The sequence below is a fragment of the Scomber japonicus genome, chromosome 14, assembly GCF_027409825.1.
Source record: "Scomber japonicus isolate fScoJap1 chromosome 14, fScoJap1.pri, whole genome shotgun sequence".
Taxonomy (NCBI): Eukaryota; Metazoa; Chordata; class Actinopteri; order Scombriformes; family Scombridae; genus Scomber; species Scomber japonicus.
In genome coordinates this window covers 16242285-16264526 of record NC_070591.1, presented here as the reverse complement: position 1 = coordinate 16264526, position 22242 = coordinate 16242285, and the positions used below count along the sequence as shown (strand labels likewise).

Here is a 22242-nt window from a genome sequence, read left to right as displayed (position 1 = left end):
ATAACTGACAGACTGTCTTCAGAATTTTTAACATATAAGAACTTTCTCTACTTTTCACTCTACTGTGATTTTCAGCTATTTAAACTTGTAACTAAATAAGCTACTACTTATAGCCATATTCTGTTTTTCAATATCTTTTCTAAGTTTATAAATGAATCAACTGTACAAAAATGTCTCGAGTTTTGCAAGATGAGTAAAAAATCAATAAGTTGAGCCACCCACTCAAAGGTTAAGTAAAACAAACAAAGACTGTCACAGTTTGATGTCCCTGCCTCTATCTACAAAAAGACCTGACACACAGAGAGAGATTCAGTGGGTTCAAACAACCACCATTCAGCCTTTTGTTTAAACTAAACCAGTGCAGAGATCAGACAATAATGGCTGCAGATATTAAAATGCTCTTTTGTGTTGGACTTGCTGTTGTACTAACAGGTATGAGATGACATGTGGATGAAGTTTTGTGTGTAATGTGATAGGTGACAGAGATTTCTTGTAATAGTATTCTGTTTCTTTGTCGATCAGGTGTTGGAAAGTCTGCGTTTATTGGGAAGAGCCACAGCAGAGGAAAGGAGGATCCCGTGCTGCAGTATGTTGTTAACAACTCACTGAGGGAGCACCCAGTCCTCACCAAACTCAGACTGGTAAGAGACAAAGGGAACAAGCAAGCTGTCATACATATGTGTCTTTTTTTGGAGGTGGAGATGATAATTGAAGTAGTTTCATTTCACATTAGAGATTGTAATATTGCTTTTTACTTGCCACAGCAACACAGCTGGACTGTTTGCAAGTGGTTCAGAATAATGCTGTGCTGATTCTGAAAGATTTAAGCCCATAAACCTTTTTTACTTAGTATGTTCAGGCACCTGCCAGTGTTAAGCAGCCTGCTGAAGCAACCAGACGGATTTAGGTAGATGAAGACTACTAAGTAAAGATGATTGTGCCTTAAAGTTGCAACTTCTAAACTTTCACCACCACTAAAATGAACATCTGTTGACAGCTATATCTGTTTAGTTTCGAGTTTTGGTTTTGTTTCTGTTTTGGTGTCACATTTAAGTCTTTACTTTTTATACAACTTCTTTATTTATTTATCAGGAATATATAATTACTTCAATACATGATTTCAGGGTTTGAGCAGCAGTACTGTCTTTCACCACTAGAGAGCAGAACAGTGTCAAAGAACACTTCTCACTTCAAATAAAGACACACACCTTTCCAAGAGAAATATGTTTTTTATCCATTTATAATGAAATGTTTTACGTGATTTTTCATTTTCATTTTAGATAACCCTTGAAGATGAATGGAGTAGAATGATGGTTGCCAGTGAACAAGCCCAGTTTATGGCAATTCTCATGAAACTGATCAATGCAACTAAAGCTATTGAAATAGGTAAGACTATGTCAGGTCAACAAGCCAAACAGTAAATGGAAAACTGTGGAAGCAAAGAAAGGCTGACATGACTGGAAATTTAAAAGCAACTGGATAATTGAGAAATCAAATCACTCCTGACTACATAATGTTGAAATTATAGCAGTGAAATGTTTCACCCTGAAAGGTGCAGATTTTATTTTATTTGGTTTCAATCCTCACTTTGAAATTTCCTGTGTTTTTTTTCTATTTAAAAAAATCCTCTTTAAAGCACTAAAACTATAAATCTAAATGTTAAAAAGTTAACATTGTGTTTATTCTGCAGGCATGTACACAGGGTATAATGCACTGAGCATGGCTTTGGCCATGCCAGAGAATGGATGCGTGGTAGCTTGTGAAATAGTAGAGCGCTATGTGGACATTGCCAAACCGTTTTTCAAAGAGGTGAGAAAACATACAAAGATTGACTCAATATTAAAACATCTGTTAAGAAGTTGTCTACACAAGATAAAAGAAAATGATGTTAAAATTTTGATTTATTCAAGAAAATTTAACTGCATAATAATACAGGTTACATTACACAACCAAATCATTTCAAGTTCTCTGTACTTACACATTTCAACTTATTGTTTTTAGTAAGATTGATTGTTGTATCTGTCAGAGCAAACTTGTGCTGCAGACAGCATACTGTATATCTACCTTCTGTCAGTATGTCTTCACAAAATGCTGTGAGCCTGAGAGGAAAAAGGTGTCTGCTCAGGAGACTGTGTCACATAACGATGCAAAGTCAAGCAATCAATTCCTGTTTTAGCCTTACCTAACATTATTTTAAAAAACAATTAAAGAACAAAAACTACTTAAAATCTTTGGACAACTCTCTACTCACCAAGTGTAACCTTCTCTATAGGCTGGGGTTGAAACCAGGATAGACGTACGGATTCAAGATGCACTGAAGACACTGAGTACGTGCTTTCATAAATCTCACCTACAATTTTTGATAAAAACAGAATTGACTCAATAATTTTTGCAATTTAATTATCACCTCCCTTTCAACAGACGAACTGATTGAGGCTGGAGAAGCTGGAACATATGACTTTGTGTTCATTGATGCTGACAAAGTAAACTATGACAACTACTATGAGAAGTCCCTTGAGCTCATACGGAAAGGGGGCATTATTGCGATTGACAATGTAAGCATACCTTACACAGGCAGGTTGAACATCTGTTAGTGAACATATGTTGTGTCATTCAGAGGTGTTTGACTACTCTGTTGCTATTTAAAGGTGCTGTGGAGCGGAAAGGTTGTGAATCCTGCTGCTGATGATCACTCCTCACAGGCTCTGGATACTCTCAATAAGAAGCTGCACAAGGACCAAAGGATTGATCTGAGCATGCTCACTATAGGTGATGGGCTGACCATTGCCATTAAACGCTAAAAGTTATAAAAAGTTGCATGTTTGTCATAACGGTGCATTAGTTCTGATATTGCATATAAGCATAGAACATAATATGTGGAGTACTTTGACTTTTGTATTTTTGATCAGCTATATCAATCATCCAGGGAATGCTTTTTTCAATTGCAGATTAAACACTAAAACAGCTTCCTCTTATGATTGTGTTGATTTGCCTTACATGGACGGCAATCATAAAAGAGCTAAATAAAACATACCATTTCAAACATCAAAAATGCCTAAAATCAATAAATACGTGTGCATCTCAGGATCAGACAAACATATAAATAGTAGTTTTCTTGTCAGTGTAAAATAACATGAAACACATCATTTGTTTACAGGCTGATATCATCAGCTCTTTTTGTGGCCACTTTACAGCTCAAACATCAAAAAACCAAAATGAGGTTCGGGTAATAAAAGAGAAAACAACAGTTCAGCTCTTTAAAGGAAGATGAAGACTGAAGTCTTTGCATTTGTTATTTCACAGCCCAGTGTATTTAATTGTTGTGATCTTTAGTTTTTAATAAATATAACATGTTTTATGTACCATTACAGCTGGATCTGGAATGCAATAACAATTCATTTGAATTACACCGCGACAAGGATGTTTTACATTCTAGCTCTGTTACTAGCTCTAGGCAAGCAGCTCACATTCAAGGAGTCCCTTTCTTTAAAAATAGGGGCAATATTTCAGTCAACACTGGCCTAAGGTGTCACAGTTTATTAGTACAGATTTGTAAATACACATAAAAGGCCTTCACAGCATGAGTGTTGTATGAAATGTAAGTTTTGATTTACAGATGTAACTGTCAGTGGTACAAAGTGAAGCATGACATTATGCTTTCAAAGACCATGTAATGAGATAGCATTACACTGTACAGTTAGATAGTAAAATCTTGAATAACAATCATATTTCATGTGTTACACCACACATCTTAAATCAGTTATTTTATTTATTAGTTTGAAAGGAAATTTACAGAATATATGTGCTGATATTCAATTAGAACACAAAAAAAATGTGGTGGGAGGGGTATTTGGATAATTTAATTACATAGAAATAGAAATACTCTATGACATGTAAAATGACTGCATCCTATAGTTCAGTAAATAAAAGCACAAACATATTAGCAGCAAAATGTAGCAACTAAAAGTGAAAGTATAAAAATATATCATGCAGAACAGCCTCCTTCATTGTTTATCATTATACACTATCATATTAAAATATGATTGCTGATGCACTAACATGTAAAAAGCATGTAGTTTGTACAGGCAGAGCTTTTTATACACATAAAGTTTGTTTTTTACTCACTATTGCAACATATTATAAATTGTTTAAAATCTAATAATGTAAAGTAACTAGTTACTCTAGCTGCCATATAAATGTAGTGGAGCAAAACGTACAGTATTTCCCTCCAAAATGTAGTGGGGGTAGAAGTAAAGTAACATTAATGTAAGAAGGTAAGCTTGTCAGTTTTATAAAACCAAAGTACAGGAGTAAATGTAATTAGATATATTTCACCACTGGAGGAGAGGAGAAGAAGAAGTTCTCCTCAAGGATTTGAAGGTAAAAATGACGTCATATGCTTAAAGAAGTAAAACGGGTTGTCTGCAGCTTGGTATTAACAGATGGGTTTTAATAACAATTCAAACACGACAGACACAATAATAGTAACAATGCAAAGCGAGTTAATTGTTAATTATTGACATTCAGCCAGGTCATCTACGTCACTGCTGCTGTCTGCGACAAAACGTAATGTAAGCTCTCATTAAAGCAGCAGCTGATTCTACACCTTTTCAGCACCGCGGACAGCTCCGTTCTGCATACCGAGCAGATGGCGACTCGTATATAAACCTGCATGGAGAATCTCTGCAGACATTCCCGCCGACAGCATGAGTCACAGCAGTTTTCCGCAGAGAACAACTCAATCTGAGTATTTACTATACAACCCGACTGCGGGCATGGATTTAACCAACCCGTGCATTGGAAAGTTTAACCAGAAAGATTTGCTGCATGGCTTGAATGATCGTCTTGCTGGATTCATAGAGAAGGTGCACCAGCTGGAGCGCCAAAATCATCTGCTAGAGAGAGAAATCGCGGAGATCAGAGGGAAAGCAAAACCCGCATCTTGTTTGGAGCAGGAGTATGGACCAGAGCTCCAGAAACTGAGACAGCTGGTCCAGGACATTACACACCAAAAGCACCAGATTGAAATAGAACATGAGAATTTGGAGGAAGAGCTGTCCCACTTGAGAAGAGAACATGATAAGGAGACGCATAGCAGATCAGATGCAGAGAACAATATTGTGATTTTGAAGAAGGACATCAGTGACGCGTATCAGGCTAAACTACAGCTTGACAAGAAAGCGCAGTCTCTCGTGGATGAAATCCACTTTCTGAAGACAAACCATGAGGCCGAGGTGAACGAGATTCTTCACAAAATTCAGGATGCGCAGGTGAGTGTCAGGGCGCACGAATTTGGCAGCCCAGGCATCACTGCGGCACTCAGGGACATCAGAGCACAACTGGAAGGTCATGTCGTATCCGACGTCCAGCAAGCAGGAGAAACTTTCCAATCTCAGTTTGCAAAATTAACCGAGGCAGCCGAGACAAAGAGAGAGGCGATAAAAGCTACCCAGCAAAAGATTCAGGAGTACAGGAAGCGTATGCAGGCCAAGAGCATTGAACTGGACTGCGCTAAGGGCACCAGGGAAGCGCTGGAAAAGCAACTTCATGACGTCCAGGATCGCCACAATGAAGAGATCATTCATTACCAGGTAACATTAGCTAGGTTGAATTTAAAAAAAGAAAAAGTTATGTTTAATGTTCAAACCTGTATATCCAGTAACACATATTCTCTCCTCTCTCTTGCTACAGAACACAATCAAAGAACTTGAAAATGAGCTCATAAATTGTAAATTTGACATGTCTGGTTATTTGCGGGAGTACCAGGACCTGTTAAATGTGAAGATGGCTTTGGATATGGAGATAATGTCTTACAGGTACAGTTTATTATATCCAGATAAAGTGGTCATAGGCACACTTCAACAGTGACAGCGCTTAAAGCAAACACTTTTGGGATGAAAAAATCTAAGTTTTCCATAAATTTCCTTGTTGCCAAGGCATGTCGACTTGTAATTGCAAAAGTCAAAAATATGAAGACATCATGTCAATTTTATCTATATCCCTGAAACACAAATTTGCCTCAGAGGGTTTTAATATCTGAACATCATTGATTCAGACAAGGAAAAGTCACCCATGTCTCATTAATAAAGTTTCAATTCAATATAGCTACAATCTGTGTCTCCTATCTTGCAGGAAACTTCTCTGTGGTGAAGAAGCTCGGCTATCTAAAATGTCAGACAACCCTATGTCCTTGCCCTACATTTACCACCAGTCACCTGTGTACACTCTTCCTTGCCTGAGCCGCCCTGGAGGCCCACAAAGGCGAGTCGAGCCCCAATACAAGTTTGTAGAGGAGATCATAACAGAGACCACCAGGGAAATTGAGATGTCAGAATTTGAGGAGACAGGATCAGAGGAGACGGAAGTGGGAAAAGATGAGCAAGAGTGTACGGAAAGAGATAGAAGGGGCAGTGAGGGAGAGAAGGATAATAATAAAGACAGTGGAGAGGACGGAGGTGAGCAGGTGTCTGATAGTCAGTCGAATCAAGTAGAATCAGAGGAAAAAGTTGTGAATGGAGACGGCAATGGGGAAAGCGCGAGTCCTGGTGAGGTGGATGATGAAGGTGACAAAAGTAAAGAGGAGTCGGAAGAAACAGAAGCAGCTGACGAGGAGAACAATGGCATAGATACAAATAATCCAAGCAAAGTTGACTTAATTGAGAGCCTTGATAAAGAAGAAAATGGGCAACATCAAAAAGTAGCTGAAAACACAGAGGAAGAGAAAGAGGATGCAACAAGAGTGGAAACAGTTCAGAACGATTTCCCTTCAAAACCAGAGGAGTTAAAGCCCGAGGTCACCTTGGAGGAAGAACTAATGAAAAAATCCGACAAAGATAAAAATGAAGGCGCTGAGAAGGCTGATCTAAAAGATACTCTCACCCCAGCTCAGGTGAAGAAGCCCGTTGATAAGCCTTCCACCCAAGACTCTAAGGAATTAGACAAAACTCAAGAGCTAAGCAGAAATGTTCAAGTGAAAGATAAGGCTCACACTTTGGCTTCAGAAATGGTCGAGAAAAGCACAGATTTAACAGCAGAGCCAAAGAGCACTCTGCCTGTAGAGACTGAGGATCCTTCAGAAAATAAGTCTAAAAAAACCTCAGGCATAATAACCAAGAGTGAGGGAAAAGAAGACAGTCATTCAGAGCCAATGGAAAACAGTCAATCTGAAACTCTAAGAGAGGAAGATAAACTCACAAAAAACATACAAGAGGTCATGAGTGATGGCAGCAAGGGCCAAGATGAAGGACCATCATTTAAATCTGATGTAAAAAGTCTTCCTGAAGGGGGCGATCAAAAGCCAGACAGTGGCGACAAAATCCAAACAGTCCAAACTGTGTTGCCAGGGGAAAAGACTAGTACCACTGCAGAAATAGGGGAGTTACTTCAAGGGGCAACAGAGAGCAGCTAGGTTCAGAAATGAAAGCAGTTGGAAGGCTCTGAGAACATCCCAAGATAAAGCTGAGAAGGATATTTGAGGAAGCATGGGTCATTTCCACCTTAAATTCAAAGACATGACAGTTGAGGGGCAAATATCAGAGATAGTGCAGCTAAAAAACAGCTTAACCAATGCAGCTGAGTTAGAGGTAAGACATCTCATCCAATAAAAGTCAAGGCATCAGCAGAGCCAAGCGGAGAGGAGAAGGCTCTAAGACCATTTAAACAGGAGAGAGCATGATTCTTCTAATGTTTGCAACAGCTTCCCCCTTGAACTTTAAATCTTGTGATGCATACAAATCTTTCGACTCACTACTTGAGATGCGGGATGAATTTTGAATTTGCTATATTTCTTTGCTTTGGTTTGTGCTGACAAATAAATGCAATATCAAATGATTCAGTGATTCTACGTGTTTTGTTGACCACACCTCACACAGTTACATTGTGAGAACATTGTGTGAAGAGTCTCACTTATGTTTCTAGGGAAGGATAACTCAATTGATATGACCATATTACAAAAAAGTCAATAAGCATCTCTTACTTTTGTGACTCTATGCAAATTCATCTGATCTTGAAATCGGTTGAACTGCTGATACTTGGCTCTAAATGAAACAAATGCTGTACATAAATAACAGATTCATTACAATAAAGATTGTTTAACACATGAGCCAAAGTCAGTGCTATTCCACACAAATCACAAAAGTTTGACAATGGCATAAAAAGATCCGTGATTCAATATCAATCAAAAGGCACAAACAACCTCAGACTATCATTCTGACAGAACTTAAGATCCACAATGAAGAATTTGACAAATTGTGACAGCTGTCAGTGGTACCACTATGAAGACATGAATACATGATTTAAATATTCAAGATGGGTGCCAGATTTAGGGAAAACACAATTTGTGCTTTATGGATGAGTCAAATAAGGATTTGAGGAGTATGAAAACGATGTTAATCATACACTATCATCATATAGAGTCAAGAGATCTCAACTGAGTTTAACATTTGTGGGAGACTTTGGAGAGAATATGGTGTTCTTAGAGTACAGTCCCAGAGACCCCAAGGATCAGTGAAGCTTTTTGCTAAAAGACTTCATTTTTGTTTCTCCTTCAGTTTGTCAAATTATAAGAACATTTGACTAAAAATTAAATAAAATAAAAAAATACTGTCACTAAAGGACAGTTAACAGGTCCTAAATATAACACAAAATATGACAAAAATACTTTTAAAAACATCTTATGCTGACTAGATTCTGAAATGAAACCTTGCTTTTATATTGTAGTTAAGCATTTTAAGTGTGGGTGTAAACTTGAATTATGCCAACAACTATTGGCACACAATTTATAATAAACCACGCAAATCATTACATGTCAAGTTGTTGGTTGCAGTTGATCACATAATAAAAAAGCATTAGTGGAGTTCAAAGACTTTATTGAAAATTTATACATACACATTAAGGACCTCCAAAACTTCCTGTGGACTCTGTCTCTGCCCAGTACAGGGAAGCACTTTTGAGAGTGCACACATGTAACTTTTAGTTACACTTCTTCCGGACATGATCGTTTGGCATTTCTGTGAACAATAATTATGTGCCCCCCAGTTGTCTGTTAGTACAGAATGAACAAAAACTAATTCTGCTTGGTCGGCCAGGTATAAGGGTTCCTCTCAAACTTACAGACCCAACTTTAAGCTACCCAAAAACTGCCCAGTTTAAGGGAAGGTCACGTGTACATCTTTAACAGAACATCACAAACCCTGATGGCCGACACAAAACAAAACATACAGAGCTTTAGCTTGTCCTTGTGTGCATGAACAGGAAGGTTGCAGCAGTATTTAAATAATAGCAGAAGTAGTCTAGTGTACTTAATGAGGTTTGTAAATAAAAACTGTTTGGATGACAAAGGAATATCAGATGATCAGTGATTGTAAAGTCAGAGAGAAGGTATGACCACGCTCACCACACAAAACCGTAACTGATGAAACAAAACAAAACGGGAGTGTCTTGGATTATCACAAAAAAGCCACACAGAGTTGGTGACAGGCAATGGGATTGTATTGATTTCATTATTATGGCAGTGCTGGACAGGAACAATGACATAATTTATAAATAATATGCCAACAACTGACTCCTGAACAGATGCAACTACAAAGTAAAAAGCAACAGAGGTAAAATGTACCAATGACAAACACACCAGCTTAAAGTGGTGCTCAGTTTGTTGTTGTAGCCTTTGAACCAATCTCTCCAAGATATCCCCTTGCTGGTTGGAAATACATTTAAGGCCAGATTCTTCTGATATTCCCTAGTCCCTTGCAGTATGACGAAAACTTAGGCTTCCAGTTCCAAACCCAGACCCAGCTTGTGGCCTCCAGCGTTGATGTTCTTGCCGTCGACCAGGCCAGACAGGGTGAGTTTCACACCTGCGCAGGAAAAAAAGGAACCAACATTAGCCGTTGTGCGTGCTAATAAAACCTTTCTATTCTCAAACACAGGTCAAACTTAAGAATCAAAGCTAACTGGAAACATAGGCTATTAAGTGTTGTAAGTGTTGCTATAATTGACTCTATTCTAGGTCAAGTCATTTATAGACCATCTGCTCAAAAGTGAAGCGCTGTGTGGGAAGGCGAGTGTTGAGCCTTGAGTTGTGATACAGGAAATAGACTAAAAATAAAAAAGGTAAATAACTGTAAAACTTCCATTAACTGAAACATTTAGCAAACATTCTCTAGTTTTCCATTAATCTGTAAACCCAAACTTACCTGGTCTAAGAGTCTGGGTGTATCCAACACCAACAAGGCTATTGTTGTTCACTTTAGCCTATGAGGGGGGAAAACAAATTCAAGTCAGTTGTGGAGTTAACAAGTTTACAGTTACATTTTTCTTTTGCCTCATCCACCTGGAGTCTTAGCTGCACTACTTACACTGACGGAGGCGTCCTTGTCCAGCTGGTATTTGGCTGCAATGCCGAAGCGTGTGCTGTTGCTACCAGCGGTCCATGCCAGGTTGACTGCTGTCTCCAGCTTGTCGCTCACCTTCTGGTAAATGGAGCCTCCAAACTCAGATCCATCATTGCTTTAAAAGATCATAAGCATGTGACAAAGATTACACACCACAAGAAAACAAACTAGAGCATTTCTGACTAAACAGGTTTTTAATTTCAGTCTTCACTGCGCATGTCACAATGGGGAATGTGTCACCGTAGCAACCTGAGCTGTGTGTACTTTTTCTAGTTCTTCTTGTTTGTTTTTAGTCTCGTTCTTCATGGCCCTTTCAAGCAATTGTCATACATTTGTATATAAAATCCACAATACCATGTTAGCTGAGGACTTTTTTTGTAACTTTAGGCAACATAAAATACATCACGTTCAAGTATTTGACATAAAATAAGGTTAATGCCTCTGAAATACTGAACTGAATGTTTTATGTTGACTATGTGCAAGTTAGATGGTAAAAATCCCAACTTTATATGGAAAGTCTTCTACTTACACATTGGTATGCAACTGGAAGTCTCCTGTCTTGTAGCCAATAGCAAAGTTGTTCTGGGTCATCTTGGATTTGGCAGTGTCAAAGGTCATCTGGTAACCAGCGAGCCATCCCTCGTAGCCAACAACGGCAGCTCCGTGGATGGTGGGGCCAGCGAAGTCAAAGTCGACATCACAGCCCAAGTTGACGAACTCACGTTTGTAGGCGGTCTTAACTTTGCCACTCTTCTTGCTGTTGATGAGAGACATGGTAAATTGATGGCTCAAATTCAAGCGGCAACAATTAGTCAACTAATCAATCGACAGAAAACAAAGTATTTTGATAACTGACTAATTGTTGATACATTTTTTTGTAGCAAAATTTGTCAAATATTCAGTGGTTCAGCTTCTCAAATGTGATGATTTGAGCCGTTTCTTAGACAACAGATAACATTTGAAGACATCACACCTTGGACTCTTGGACTATGATTAATCGAGGAAATCAATAAAAATAATCGTTATAGTTGTAGATGAGCTATTAAAGCATTTGTAGAAGGGTATGGTTCACATTTATTTTAGCATGCTGTTAGCCCATTTACCATACTACTACATGGTCTTTTAAATAACAAATCTTGACAGGTTAACATGCAGAAATGTTAAATTTTGTCTGAACGCAATAAAACCATAAAAGATCTCAACCACCTGCTTGGAATTAAATCAGTGTTACATAACATGCAGTCTATGGCTTTCGTTTTATGATCTCAGAAATAATGCCACACCTTGGCTCTCTACCAGCTGTCAGCTTGAGTAACCGCCATTATGAGAATCTTATTCGTTTCATTTTTGACTAGCATTTGGCTCAATGCTGGTGTTTTGTTTACCAGCCTGACACCATGATACTGAAGACTTGAACATGATGTCTCAACATAGTGGCATAACTCCACCCTCAAACACTCAACATGAGGGAGGACAAGCTTCCTCATGGCTGTGTGCCATATTCCTTGTGTGATTTACACCTAACCGAAAGCAAAACAACTGGAACTGCCAGGGCATAAGGGCACACCAGTAAGGCAGATTTCCATTTTTCCAAAGTGTAATAATTTAAGCAATAAAATGTGAAAAACCTAAACAGCAAATCACATTTATACATTACAACAGAGTTGCTCCATATAGAGACATGGGTCAGATGGCCTGCAACGACACTTGTCAGAAGCATGTGCAACACAGATCAGGTTGCCACAACTAGTCTTGTAGAGAGGCAGCAGGCAGAGCAGACTATGTTGGTTAAAGGTGAAGTGTGTAGAATTTAGTTGAATCCAGTTGAATATACTTTGCAGAAATTGAATATAACGCTTATAACCATATGTTTTAATTAGTGTATAAACCCATTTCAAACAGAGGAATCATTGTGTTTTCATTAGCTGAGTCCTTTATATCTAGATCGGGATCAGGTCCTTTTTCATGTTGCACCGCCATGTTTCTACAGTAACCCTGAATGGACAAAACAAACACTGGCTCTAGAGAGGGCTTTTTGTGTTTTTCACAGCCGCCGTAGTTTGGAAGTTTGGAAGGGGAGGGGTATTCAGTTGGTTGCAATCTGTAACCTCACTGCTAGATGTCACTAAACCCTACACACTGGCCCTTTAAGCATATTAACCAATCAAGTTCAAATAAAATTCACATCAAACATCTATATTTTCAGAAGTACATCTCATGTTTTAAGTAACAAATCTTCTTACCCAGTGTTTGGTGAGAAGGTTGTATCAAAAGTCAACTTCAGTCCCTTGGCAATCTGTGAGAAGCAATTACAAATTATTTGACATTAAAAAATAATGTCACACGTAGGGAAAATAATGTAAAGACAGTTTTAGATATTATTACTTATTACTTGAATATTTGCCTCACCTGATCTTCAACTGTGATTTCTGTTCCCAGGGTGTTGTCGGTGTTCCACTTCTCAGTGAAGGTCAGGCCATATTCTGACCTCTTGTATTTAGTTTCCAGGCTGCCTGCAACTTTGCTGGTATCAGTGTTGGAGGAACCAGATGTTTTGAATTCCTGCAGGAGACATTTTTTTAAAGAAATTACAATACGGAAATTGTAAAGACAATTTACAAAGCAATAGGTTCTCTCAGTGTTCTGTCATATTTGCAACACTGGAAACAAAATATTCAGGTCAGGCTGAAACCTGGACTTTTGTCTTTTTTTTTTTTTTTTTTTTTTTACATTACTTTCCGGTCAAAGTTTGGAGGTTAGACCTCACTTAACATGGACATCTGATAGAAAAGAATACAAATGACAAAAAAATCACAAAAAGCATATGTTCCTTTTCAGTTTAAAAACTACTTTGACGTATGAATGGAAACGCTATGCCCAAATAAGAGATGTAAGCCATTTGTTTCTGAGATACTGTGATGCCTATTTTTTTTTTTAAATGTATACACTAAACAAATAATCATAAAGATGGACATTAGATTAACTGATATGGAAAATAATCACAATTATCAGCCCTTAAAATTAACATGGCTGGGTGATTACACATTAAGACTGGCACATTTAATGAGGTTAAACTCCGCTGTTGTGGGTGGCGGCTAGCTACCTTTACAGCGGACGATGCCAAGTCTGCCTTTCCAAAGACAGAGCCATTACAGAGGATGTGTCAAAAATAAATTGTCATCAACTAAACTTTCAGAATGAAAAATCTACATCATCCTGTGTGACTTTAATGCATAGTTTCATCACTTTAATGACAATAGAATAAGGTCTCATTTCGTATTTTTCACAGAGGAATGACCTTACCACTCCACTGTCTGACTTTGTCTTGACATCAAGCTTCACCAAGCCAAATCCTGAAAGAGATCAGTTCAAACCATGTCAGAAATGCTTTACAATATCAACTAGACTTGTCAGTACAAACATACAATCACAGTGGTAAAATTGTAGGAAACCATACCATAGCCTTTGTTGAAGATGTCCTTGGCAGACTTGCCCAGATCACCATATGAGGGAGGCACAGCCATTATTTCTGTAGACAGAAGAAAAACAGTAAGTTCTGATTACTCTCCTGACCTATAATGTATTTCCACTAGACTGTGTACATTTTAAAAACACAAAAAAATAGAATAGTGACATGGTGATGTTAGCAGCTCCAAACGCAAGTTCTGACAGTCGAAACTAGTAACATATTTGAATGGGTGTTTTTGTAGGAGGATCTTATAAATATGACATACAATATGTACTGTATTGTATTATTTCTCATTATTTGATTTGTGGACAATTCTGACTAGTCAAAATCAATTTGTTCTGTAGAAAAATAAAATTGGATTCTCATGTCAATTGCAACACTATGTAATTGCACAGTTGTAACAACTATTGAGTGGTCAGATAAGGCCTTACATTAGTGGGTTTGACATTTATGACCAATAACCCACTGCTGTCCTGTGATGACAGGATACATGGGCCTTCCTCACTGCACAGACTGGCCTGCACCTCCTGTACCAGTCAGCATTTTACTGCAAAACTGTAGAAAAAAAAACACCCTCTACTACACAAACCCTTTACTCAAATGTGGATCAGGGTACAACTATCAATCAGTCAAATTTCCAATTCTTTTCTGATTTGCACAATCTTGGTTTCACTTTGCATTTGACGCCGGTATTGTAGAGCTCCAGGTAGTCACAGCAACAAGCCTGCCTGACAGCCCGTGAACAAGGTTACACCGAGGAATAGGAGCCATTTTGCCGCACTGGTGTGCCTAGTTCAGGGCCTGCTTCTTATTTGACTTCTCCACGTTAGTTGGCCTGCACTGCCAGGCGTGGCGAGGCACATGCCGGTGCCAATTAGCTGGATGTGTTAATTATCTGTGCTCACTCGCACTCCTGTGAACTAGGCCGGAGGGAGGATAACATAATGTTCGCTGACGTTACACAATAAAGTTAACATTTTTCTCTAGATTTTCTCTGCAGCTACAAAAACTATTTCTTCAGCAACACTAGACATGTAACACAACGCAAAGCTGCCCTGATTTTCAGACATGACAAGATTTTTTAATACATTTCCAGCAGACATGTGTCAGACGCAGCGTGCCTAGTGCAGCTAGCTCAGCTAACTTGGCTAGCCTGCAGAGTGCCGGTATGTGTAAAGCAAAGCTAGGCCGCCGGTTTCTAGTCTTATTGAGTTTATTAACAATGTCAAGGAGATTAAAATGAGTCTCTTACCGGTAGAAGATGGAGCTAGCAGGATACTAAAAGTGACTTTAAAAGAGATGTTCCTCACACCGCACGGCCGAAGGAGGCGTCACCGGTTGGAGGGCGAGCTGAAGGAGACTGCACCGCAACTGAGTTCAGACCTATCACATCCACGAAAAGGACCAGGGCCGTTCAGAGGTGTGCCTGACTAGAAAGACTATTACGTCACTCACACTAGACATCACGATGAGTAGTCTATGTGAGTAATAGCAGAAATCAGAAACTGAAAAAGAGGATGTTATCCATGTATTTTGTAATTGCTCATTTTGTATTTTGATTTTGAGGGTTAAAAAAAAATCAAAACAAAAGATTTGTTTTGACAAAATAAAATAATTTCCTGTTTTGTGTATAAAAATATCAGTATTTGTAGCATTGTAAACCTTTTTTTTTTATTTTGTTAGGTAATCAAGCTTCGTATCCACAAAGCCAATATCAAAAACAACCCCATCATTTAAGTTATTTTTAATTGAAATAAAATGTTATATTGAGTCTTTTTTTTTATTAAAAAAAAAAACTTTATTAAGGAATTCAATGCAGTACAGTGCAATACAATTCAGTGTAACGACAACCGCCAGGGGGCTACATACATTCAGAGCTTTATACAGTCTATAAATCAGAGGCAATATTTCAGGTCATCATATTACAATTACACAAATACATTAAAGAGAGCACATAAATCAAAAGTCTTAATGGCTTTCATATTAATGGAATGTTTAATAGTTTTAATATATTGTTTGACCTCATTCAAAGATGGAAAAGAGAGGTTTCTGATTAGTGGATCGACATTTGTGGATATGCCATTCGGCTAAATGTAGCCTATAAAAAGATTAATGATATAAAATTGTTGTTTTTCCGCAGATGGATAATCAATGAAGCCAAACAATATATGTTCAAAACAAAAGGAAAAATGTGGTTCAATACAAGAACAAGACCAAAATAAATGAAAAACATCTTCAGGGTGTCCGTCACAGAAGGAGAAATTCACATAGATATCCTTTTTGAATCGTTATAAAAAAAACTTTTGATGGGTAAAATCTGTGAATTATTTTAAAAGATACTTTCATTTTATTATTTATCATATATCTAGCTGGCAAGTTCCAAATCTTTTTCCAGTCAAGGTTATTAATAAAGGTGTTCCAATAAGTTACCACATATGGAATTGATACATTTTTCTGAAATAATGAGCGTATACAATGATTACTATTAAATGTTAAAGAGAAACAAATTTGACCAATTTTTAGTTTGGTTGGATCAAAGGATTCTGTCCTTTTCTGTACTTTTAAATAACATAATTACTCCATCAGGGATTGCATTTATAACAATATTAAATTCATTAATAGGGATTACGATGCTATATTTTAAGATAAATTCATGTCATTAATGATCCATCTGAGTTAAACAACTGACAAACCAAGAGTATGTTGTGACTTGTGAGACTGTAAGTAAACCAATAAGGGTAAAATAAGGATTTGTTTCTATATATGATGTCTTTATTGCTCCATATGTAGTACCTATGTGGGGGGAAATTATGTTTGTAGATCAATGACTAAGAGATAATCTGTTTATGAAACACAGTGGCGGAAGTGTCTGTATGTAAGGTGTGTGTGTGTCGCACAATAAAGAAAAAAGTCACTCTAAAAAAAAAAAGAAAAAAAAGTCTTACAAGTAAATGCGGCAGAATAATTTACTGGTGGAATTACTTATTATTTCTAGATTTAATTATTCCAAAATTATGGTTAGTGTGCTAAATAATAATAGTATTAGAAGTAAAAAAAAAAAAGAAGACGTTTTTTTTCCTGCTTACACCACTTGGAGGAACCATACTAACAGACCTCACCACAATGGCCGACCGAGTGAGTTGTTTTCGTCGACCTTTAATGACGTATTTATGTAAAGTTGTGTAACTGCGCGAAATACAAAGATACGCGGACATAGGAGGGCTATTTTCTTCTCGTCGGCCGACTCTCCTCTTCTGTCATGGAGTATGGGAAGGAGAGAGTGGTGGCTTTAGTAGACATGGACTGTTTTTACGTGCAGGTGGAGCAGAGACTGAATCCAGCCCTGAAAAACACTTCCTGTGTGGTAGCCCAGTACAAGACGTGGAAAGGCGGCAGGTGAGTTTCTGACACAGAGACACAGTTTGTATGATCAATGCAACTGATACCGATATCTATATCATATATATCTATATCTATATCATAAAACCCCGAAAACAAACCTCTTTGTCTCTCAGAACTCAGTTCAATCAGGCTTTACTGTCATGATCTCTATATTGCCAAAATTCTTCCTGGGTGTATTGCAAGGAGTGTTATCAAACAGGTGATTGTCAGTAATATCAGAAAACAGAGATGAACATGTAACAAAAACCACAAACGGAAAAAGACTGGAAAATATTAAGAAAAAGCTGACTTGAATGATTAAACTTGCATGATAGTTTAGTCTTGACTTTGGATGAAGTAGTTTGACAGTAAAACGTCAATACAGGGTCCACATATTTGAATTTTAAACAAGGCAAGGCAAATGTATTTGTATAGCACATTTCAATGACAAGGCTAGTACGTATTTTGCACAAAACATAAAATCAGTCAGGATATAAAAGCAACACATGGCAAAATAAAAAAGACACTTAATTATGATTACTCACTGCCTTCAGGGAATTTGCTTAGAAGATGGCTCTTGGGATGATAAACGAGAGTGAGATAGCACGCACACTAGTCTTGTGGGTTAAAAACAGGAAACACCTGTAACCAGTGATATCTTTTTCTGTGCAAAATAAATGACTCATTTTCCAGAAGTCACAAAGCTGTGAGTTGTCATCTTTGGCACAAACACAACATGGTATAGATATACCTATAGAATTCTGCAACAACAGTTGGTTATGCATGGGGATGAGAATTGTGACCCCTGTCTTGGTCCATGGTTGATACTGTGACTAGCGTGAATAAATGAATAGCATGAGGCTAAACAGTTATTACCTTTTTAACAGACTGTAAAGATTTCTCTGTTGCCAACACACAGTGTGTATACAATCAGGTGACACCATACTCTGCTTGTGTCCATTCAGTTGCATTGACCATTTCAATTGCTGTCTCTGTGTTGGCAACTCACTTGCCTTCTTCTTCCATGCTACAGGTTTGCCTTCAGATGACAAGATAACCACCCTGTTCTTATTGTTTGTAAACATGACACGAAACATGAAACTATACAGCTCTCAATTTCATATCATCCTCTGTTAGTATCATAGCTGTGAGCTACGAGGCCAGGGCCCATGGTGTCACCAGGAACATGTGGGTGGATGATGCGAAGCAACTGTGCCAAGATCTTCAGGTGGCACGAGTGCGGGAGTCTCACGGCAAGGCAGACCTGACATAGTATGTGTTAATGATGTACTATGTAGTCTCTACAACTCCAAACTTACTCTTTGATAGGATTAACTGTACATATGTTATTGTAACACTCCCACTTCTGTGACCAGTTATAAGCTAAATAACATTCTTGTCTCTCGACAGTTACAGGGAGGCTAGTGTGGAGGTGATTGAGGTGATGTCTCGCTTTGCTGTGATTGAGAGAGCCAGTATTGATGAGGCCTACATGGATCTAACTGCTGCGGTGCAGCAGAGACTGACGAACATGGCAGGGAAACAAATAGAACCTCATCAGCTGAGAACAACCTACATCCAGGGTTACCCACAAACTGTTGCAGACCAGGAGGCGTCTGCAGAGGACATTGTGTTAGATAAAGGTAGGTTATACCCAAATGTCCACAAATCAATTACTCAACTAAATGTTTCAGCACTGTACAGAGAAAGCTAGTGTTGAAAAGTGAACAAAACGGAGACCACAGTAGTAATAGTAGCTTAATGTTTTCCACACAGAGGAGCAGAGGTCCAGAGGTCTTCAGCAGTGGCTGGCATCCACATCTGTCCCCCTGTCAGGAGAGCTTGACTCTGCAGAACTACGGCTTACTATGGGGGCAATAATTGTTGAGGAAATGAGGGCAGCTGTGGAGGAACACACAGGTTTCCGCTGTTCAGCAGGGATTTCGCACAACAAAGTAGGATAAACTGACACTGGTTCATTCCTAATGTGAATATAGCGGTGTTGAAAAAGCTGTGGTTATATTTGTGATCATGTTTTATCCCCAGGTATTAGCTAAACTAGCCTGTGGCCTGAACAAACCCAATCGACAAACTATTTTGCCATTGGACTCTGTGACAGAACTTTTCAACTCTCTGCCAGTTGGTAAAATGTGAGTTCAAAGTGCAGCTTGCTATTAATAATATATTCAAATTACACTCATGTTTTGATAAATAAGTGTATAAACAGATTTTGACTAACTTTATACTGTAACTCTTGTATTTCTTATTTTACCTGCGCAGCCGTAACCTGGGGGGTAAGCTGGGTGCCTCCATTACAGAAACTCTGGGAATAGAGAACATGGGTGAGCTGACCCGCTTCTCTCAGGCCCAACTGGGACAGCACTTTGGAGAAAAAACAGGGTAAGGCCGACCAAATATTAATGTAAAATACGTAAGTGTCATAATGTGACTGGCAATAATTTAAATTGGACTTGACTTCAATTCTGAGCATTTAGTTTGTGCTTGATCTCCAACTGCATTCATCAATGAACCGTTCTGATTTGCAGTCAGTGGCTTTATGACTTGTGTCGGGGGATTGAGTTTGAAGCAGTGAAACCCAGACAGCTTCCCAAGTCAATCGGCTGCAGTAAAAACTTTCCTGGGAAAACATCTCTGGCTACAAAAGAGCAGGTACTGGCTGTCAGTCTATGTTCATCCTGTGTTACACTGGGGTATATAAAAGCTATTGGCAATCAGTATTTTATTGTTAGGTTCATATTGACTGAACAGTAATGAAACATGATTGTAATATTGTGAACAAATATGCATTCTTCTACTAAGTTATGATTGTTGTGATTGTTTTCATGTAAATAATGAATTAACTCTGTGCAGGTACAGTACTGGTTTCAACAGCTGTCCCTGGAGCTGGAGGAGAGGCTAACCAAAGACAGAGAAGTGGTGAGAAAAAGCTTTGTGTGGTTTTTTGAAAAAAAGTTGTAGCAATGGTATCTCTTCCTTCTATTGAGTTTCATATTGATGTAATATAGAGTGAATATAACTGGGTTTTACATTAATGCTAGTGTAATTTCTCACCATATTGCAGAACGGTCGAGTGGCTAAATTGTTGACAGTTGGTGTACGTCAACTGGGGGACAAGAGGCAGAGCAGCTTCTCTCGTTGCTGTGCTTTAGCGCGCTATGAGGCATCCAAAATAGCCAGTGACAGCTTTGCCATTATCAAGAGTCTCAACATGGCAGCAAACCACCAGGCAACATGGTAATTAGAGGATAAACACATTTAAAGTCATTGGTTGTTAAATCTTGTGCAATATATCACACTCTCTCTTGCTTAATATCCCCAGGACTCCCCCTCTTTCCCTGCTACATCTTTCAGCTAGCAAATTCAGTGATGCTCCTTCAGCAGGTGGCATAGCTGGCTTCCTTTCCAGTGATGTCACTTCAACCCAAAGTCCCACCTCCCAGACACCCACGCAAGTGAAAAATGAGTCCACATGCAAACAGCCTGGCATCATTCAGTCTTTCTTTAAAAAAGCAGCTGAGAAACAAAGACAGAAGACTACAAAAGGAGAAGAGGAGGATCATGAAGATGCAGATACCACTGTATCTGTACCATCAACCTCCTCTGATAAAACCTCTGCAACTGATTGTCAGCTGGAGACAGACACCAGTTGCCACCTTTCTTCCTTCAGTCTTTCTTCTCACTCTAAAAATGGTTCAGCCAGCCCTAATACTGGCATCTCCTCTTTCTTCCACAAGAAGACTGTTGAAAGAAGCTTACAGGCTGCAGCCTCAACCTTGAGCACGCTGGAAACGGGACAAAAGCCTGTGCCTATCAATACAGAACATCCTGAAGACACTGTTGCTGCTGTGTTAGGCCTGCAAGTAAAAGATAGTGATGTAAAAGATAGCGCAGAGTTTTCATCCCACCAGTTCCCACGTGAAGAGTTAAAGGATGAAGTGGACATTGAGGCAGAGAAAAATCACCAACTTTCCACAGTGGCCAGAGAAGACCTGATGAACTGTGATCGCTGTGGTCAGGAGGTGTTAGTCTGGGAAATGCCTGAACACAATGATTATCACTTTGCCCTGGACCTTCAGAACTCACTCTCTGCATCCACAGGTTCAGCAGCTGCCCCTTCTTCTTCCACTTCCTCTTCCTCTAGTGTGTCTCTAACTCCTCATAGAGTAGGAGCGTCGACCCGGGGTAAAACAAAAACCAGAGGCCAGTCAGGACCTCAGTCGAAAAGGCATCGCTCCCAAGGTGGAAATGCAAGCGGAAATGCAGGCACTCTGGATTCTTTTTTTAAGAGAAACTGAAGATGAGCTGTAGAGCAGCATTTTTAAATCAGTCACAATTCTGATAAATGCATGTATATCATAAACTTACGGAAAGCCATACTGTTACAAAATCTCACTTTGACCTGTGTGAAATGATAAATGATGATGAATGTGCTGTATTTTATATGGATGTCCAAGAATTAAAGAAATAGATTATTTAGATGCTTTATTTTATATATGTCTTTGATCATAAGAGGAAAAGCTATTTTAATATTGTAAGCCAGAGTTGGAAAAGATACTTTTCACTTTTGTTGCAATACCTTAACATGCCACCTGATGTCACCAATTAGCTAAATATATGGCAGGAAGTTTTGTTTTCTTAGAAACCCAAGCATACAGAAAAAGTGTCTGCTGTGAGACAAGAGTGTGTATTTGAAACATTGTTGAATGTAAATGCCCCCAGGAAGGACAAATATATTAATACAGCTATAGGTGAATGTACTTGTCAGTGTTTGTTTGTGGTAGGCCATAGCTTATCTGAGCAACACAGACCACTGGCCCCACTGGTGATCAGGCCTGCAGAACTGTCTGTTTCATGTGGGCATTTGACTAAGTCTCTTAAAAGCATATAATAAACAAGTCATAGAGCTCTTTTATTACTAAGTTCCAGCTCTATTACAAATAAATGTTTATTAGTCTTTGATAAAGCATCTGTCTAGTTAAT

At 38.5% G+C, this 22242-nt stretch overlaps 4 protein-coding genes across 4 annotated transcripts; 3 read left to right on the top strand and 1 right to left on the bottom strand.

The window, feature by feature from the left end:
* The first annotated feature begins 287 nt into the window (after positions 1-287).
* comtd1 (catechol-O-methyltransferase domain containing 1) lies at positions 288-2975 on the top strand. Its single transcript, XM_053333395.1, has 7 exons — positions 288-432; positions 523-641; positions 1281-1386; positions 1691-1809; positions 2273-2327; positions 2422-2555; positions 2649-2975. Exons 1-7 carry the CDS (start codon positions 378-380, stop codon positions 2799-2801), a joined length of 741 nt encoding a protein of 246 aa, XP_053189370.1. The 5' UTR covers positions 288-377; the 3' UTR covers positions 2802-2975.
* A 1800-nt stretch (positions 2976-4775) lies between these two features.
* Positions 4776-7408, top strand: LOC128372517 (neurofilament light polypeptide-like). The gene is made up of 3 exons (XM_053332612.1): positions 4776-5591; positions 5692-5816; positions 6133-7408. Exons 1-3 carry the CDS (start codon positions 4776-4778, stop codon positions 7406-7408), a joined length of 2217 nt encoding a protein of 738 aa, XP_053188587.1.
* Positions 7409-8850: 1442 nt separating this feature from the next.
* vdac2 (voltage-dependent anion channel 2) lies at positions 8851-15230 on the bottom strand. Its single transcript, XM_053333394.1, has 9 exons — positions 15113-15230; positions 13849-13920; positions 13695-13744; positions 12801-12953; positions 12635-12687; positions 10921-11148; positions 10356-10506; positions 10194-10251; positions 8851-9854 (listed from the first exon to the last, which is right to left on the bottom strand). The coding sequence occupies exons 2-9, from the start codon at positions 13913-13915 to the stop codon at positions 9763-9765; spliced, it is 852 nt and encodes a 283-aa protein (XP_053189369.1). The 5' UTR covers positions 13916-13920; positions 15113-15230; the 3' UTR covers positions 8851-9762.
* Positions 15231-17119: 1889 nt separating this feature from the next.
* polh (polymerase (DNA directed), eta) lies at positions 17120-22136 on the top strand. The gene is made up of 10 exons (XM_053333389.1): positions 17120-17256; positions 18379-18513; positions 18652-18884; positions 19018-19196; positions 19288-19391; positions 19522-19641; positions 19788-19911; positions 20113-20178; positions 20324-20496; positions 20582-22136. Exons 1-10 carry the CDS (start codon positions 17120-17122, stop codon positions 21555-21557), a joined length of 2247 nt encoding a protein of 748 aa, XP_053189364.1. The 3' UTR covers positions 21558-22136.
* Positions 22137-22242: the final 106 nt, after the last annotated feature.

Coding starts and splice junctions, on each gene's coding strand:
- comtd1 (XM_053333395.1), top strand. CDS start 378: ATGGCTGCAGATATTAAAATGCTCTTTTGTGTTGGACTTGCTGTTGTA. Junction 642..1,280: donor TCCTCACCAAACTCAGACTG/GTAAGAGACAAA, acceptor TTTTCATTTTAG/ATAACCCTTGAAGATGAATG. Junction 1,387..1,690: donor AACTAAAGCTATTGAAATAG/GTAAGACTATGT, acceptor TTTATTCTGCAG/GCATGTACACAGGGTATAAT.
- LOC128372517 (XM_053332612.1), top strand. CDS start 4,776: ATGGATTTAACCAACCCGTGCATTGGAAAGTTTAACCAGAAAGATTTG. Junction 5,592..5,691: donor AAGAGATCATTCATTACCAG/GTAACATTAGCT, acceptor CTCTTGCTACAG/AACACAATCAAAGAACTTGA. Junction 5,817..6,132: donor ATGGAGATAATGTCTTACAG/GTACAGTTTATT, acceptor CCTATCTTGCAG/GAAACTTCTCTGTGGTGAAG.
- vdac2 (XM_053333394.1), bottom strand. CDS start 13,915: ATGGCTGTGCCTCCCTCATATGGTGATCTGGGCAAGTCTGCCAAGGAC. Junction 13,745..13,848: donor CATCTTCAACAAAGGCTATG/GTATGGTTTCCT, acceptor GATCTCTTTCAG/GATTTGGCTTGGTGAAGCTT. Junction 10,507..10,920: donor TTCCAGTTGCATACCAATGT/GTAAGTAGAAGA, acceptor GATCTTTTAAAG/CAATGATGGATCTGAGTTTG.
- polh (XM_053333389.1), top strand. CDS start 17,120: ATGGAGTATGGGAAGGAGAGAGTGGTGGCTTTAGTAGACATGGACTGT. Junction 18,885..19,017: donor GGACATTGTGTTAGATAAAG/GTAGGTTATACC, acceptor TTTTCCACACAG/AGGAGCAGAGGTCCAGAGGT. Junction 19,642..19,787: donor CACTTTGGAGAAAAAACAGG/GTAAGGCCGACC, acceptor TCTGATTTGCAG/TCAGTGGCTTTATGACTTGT.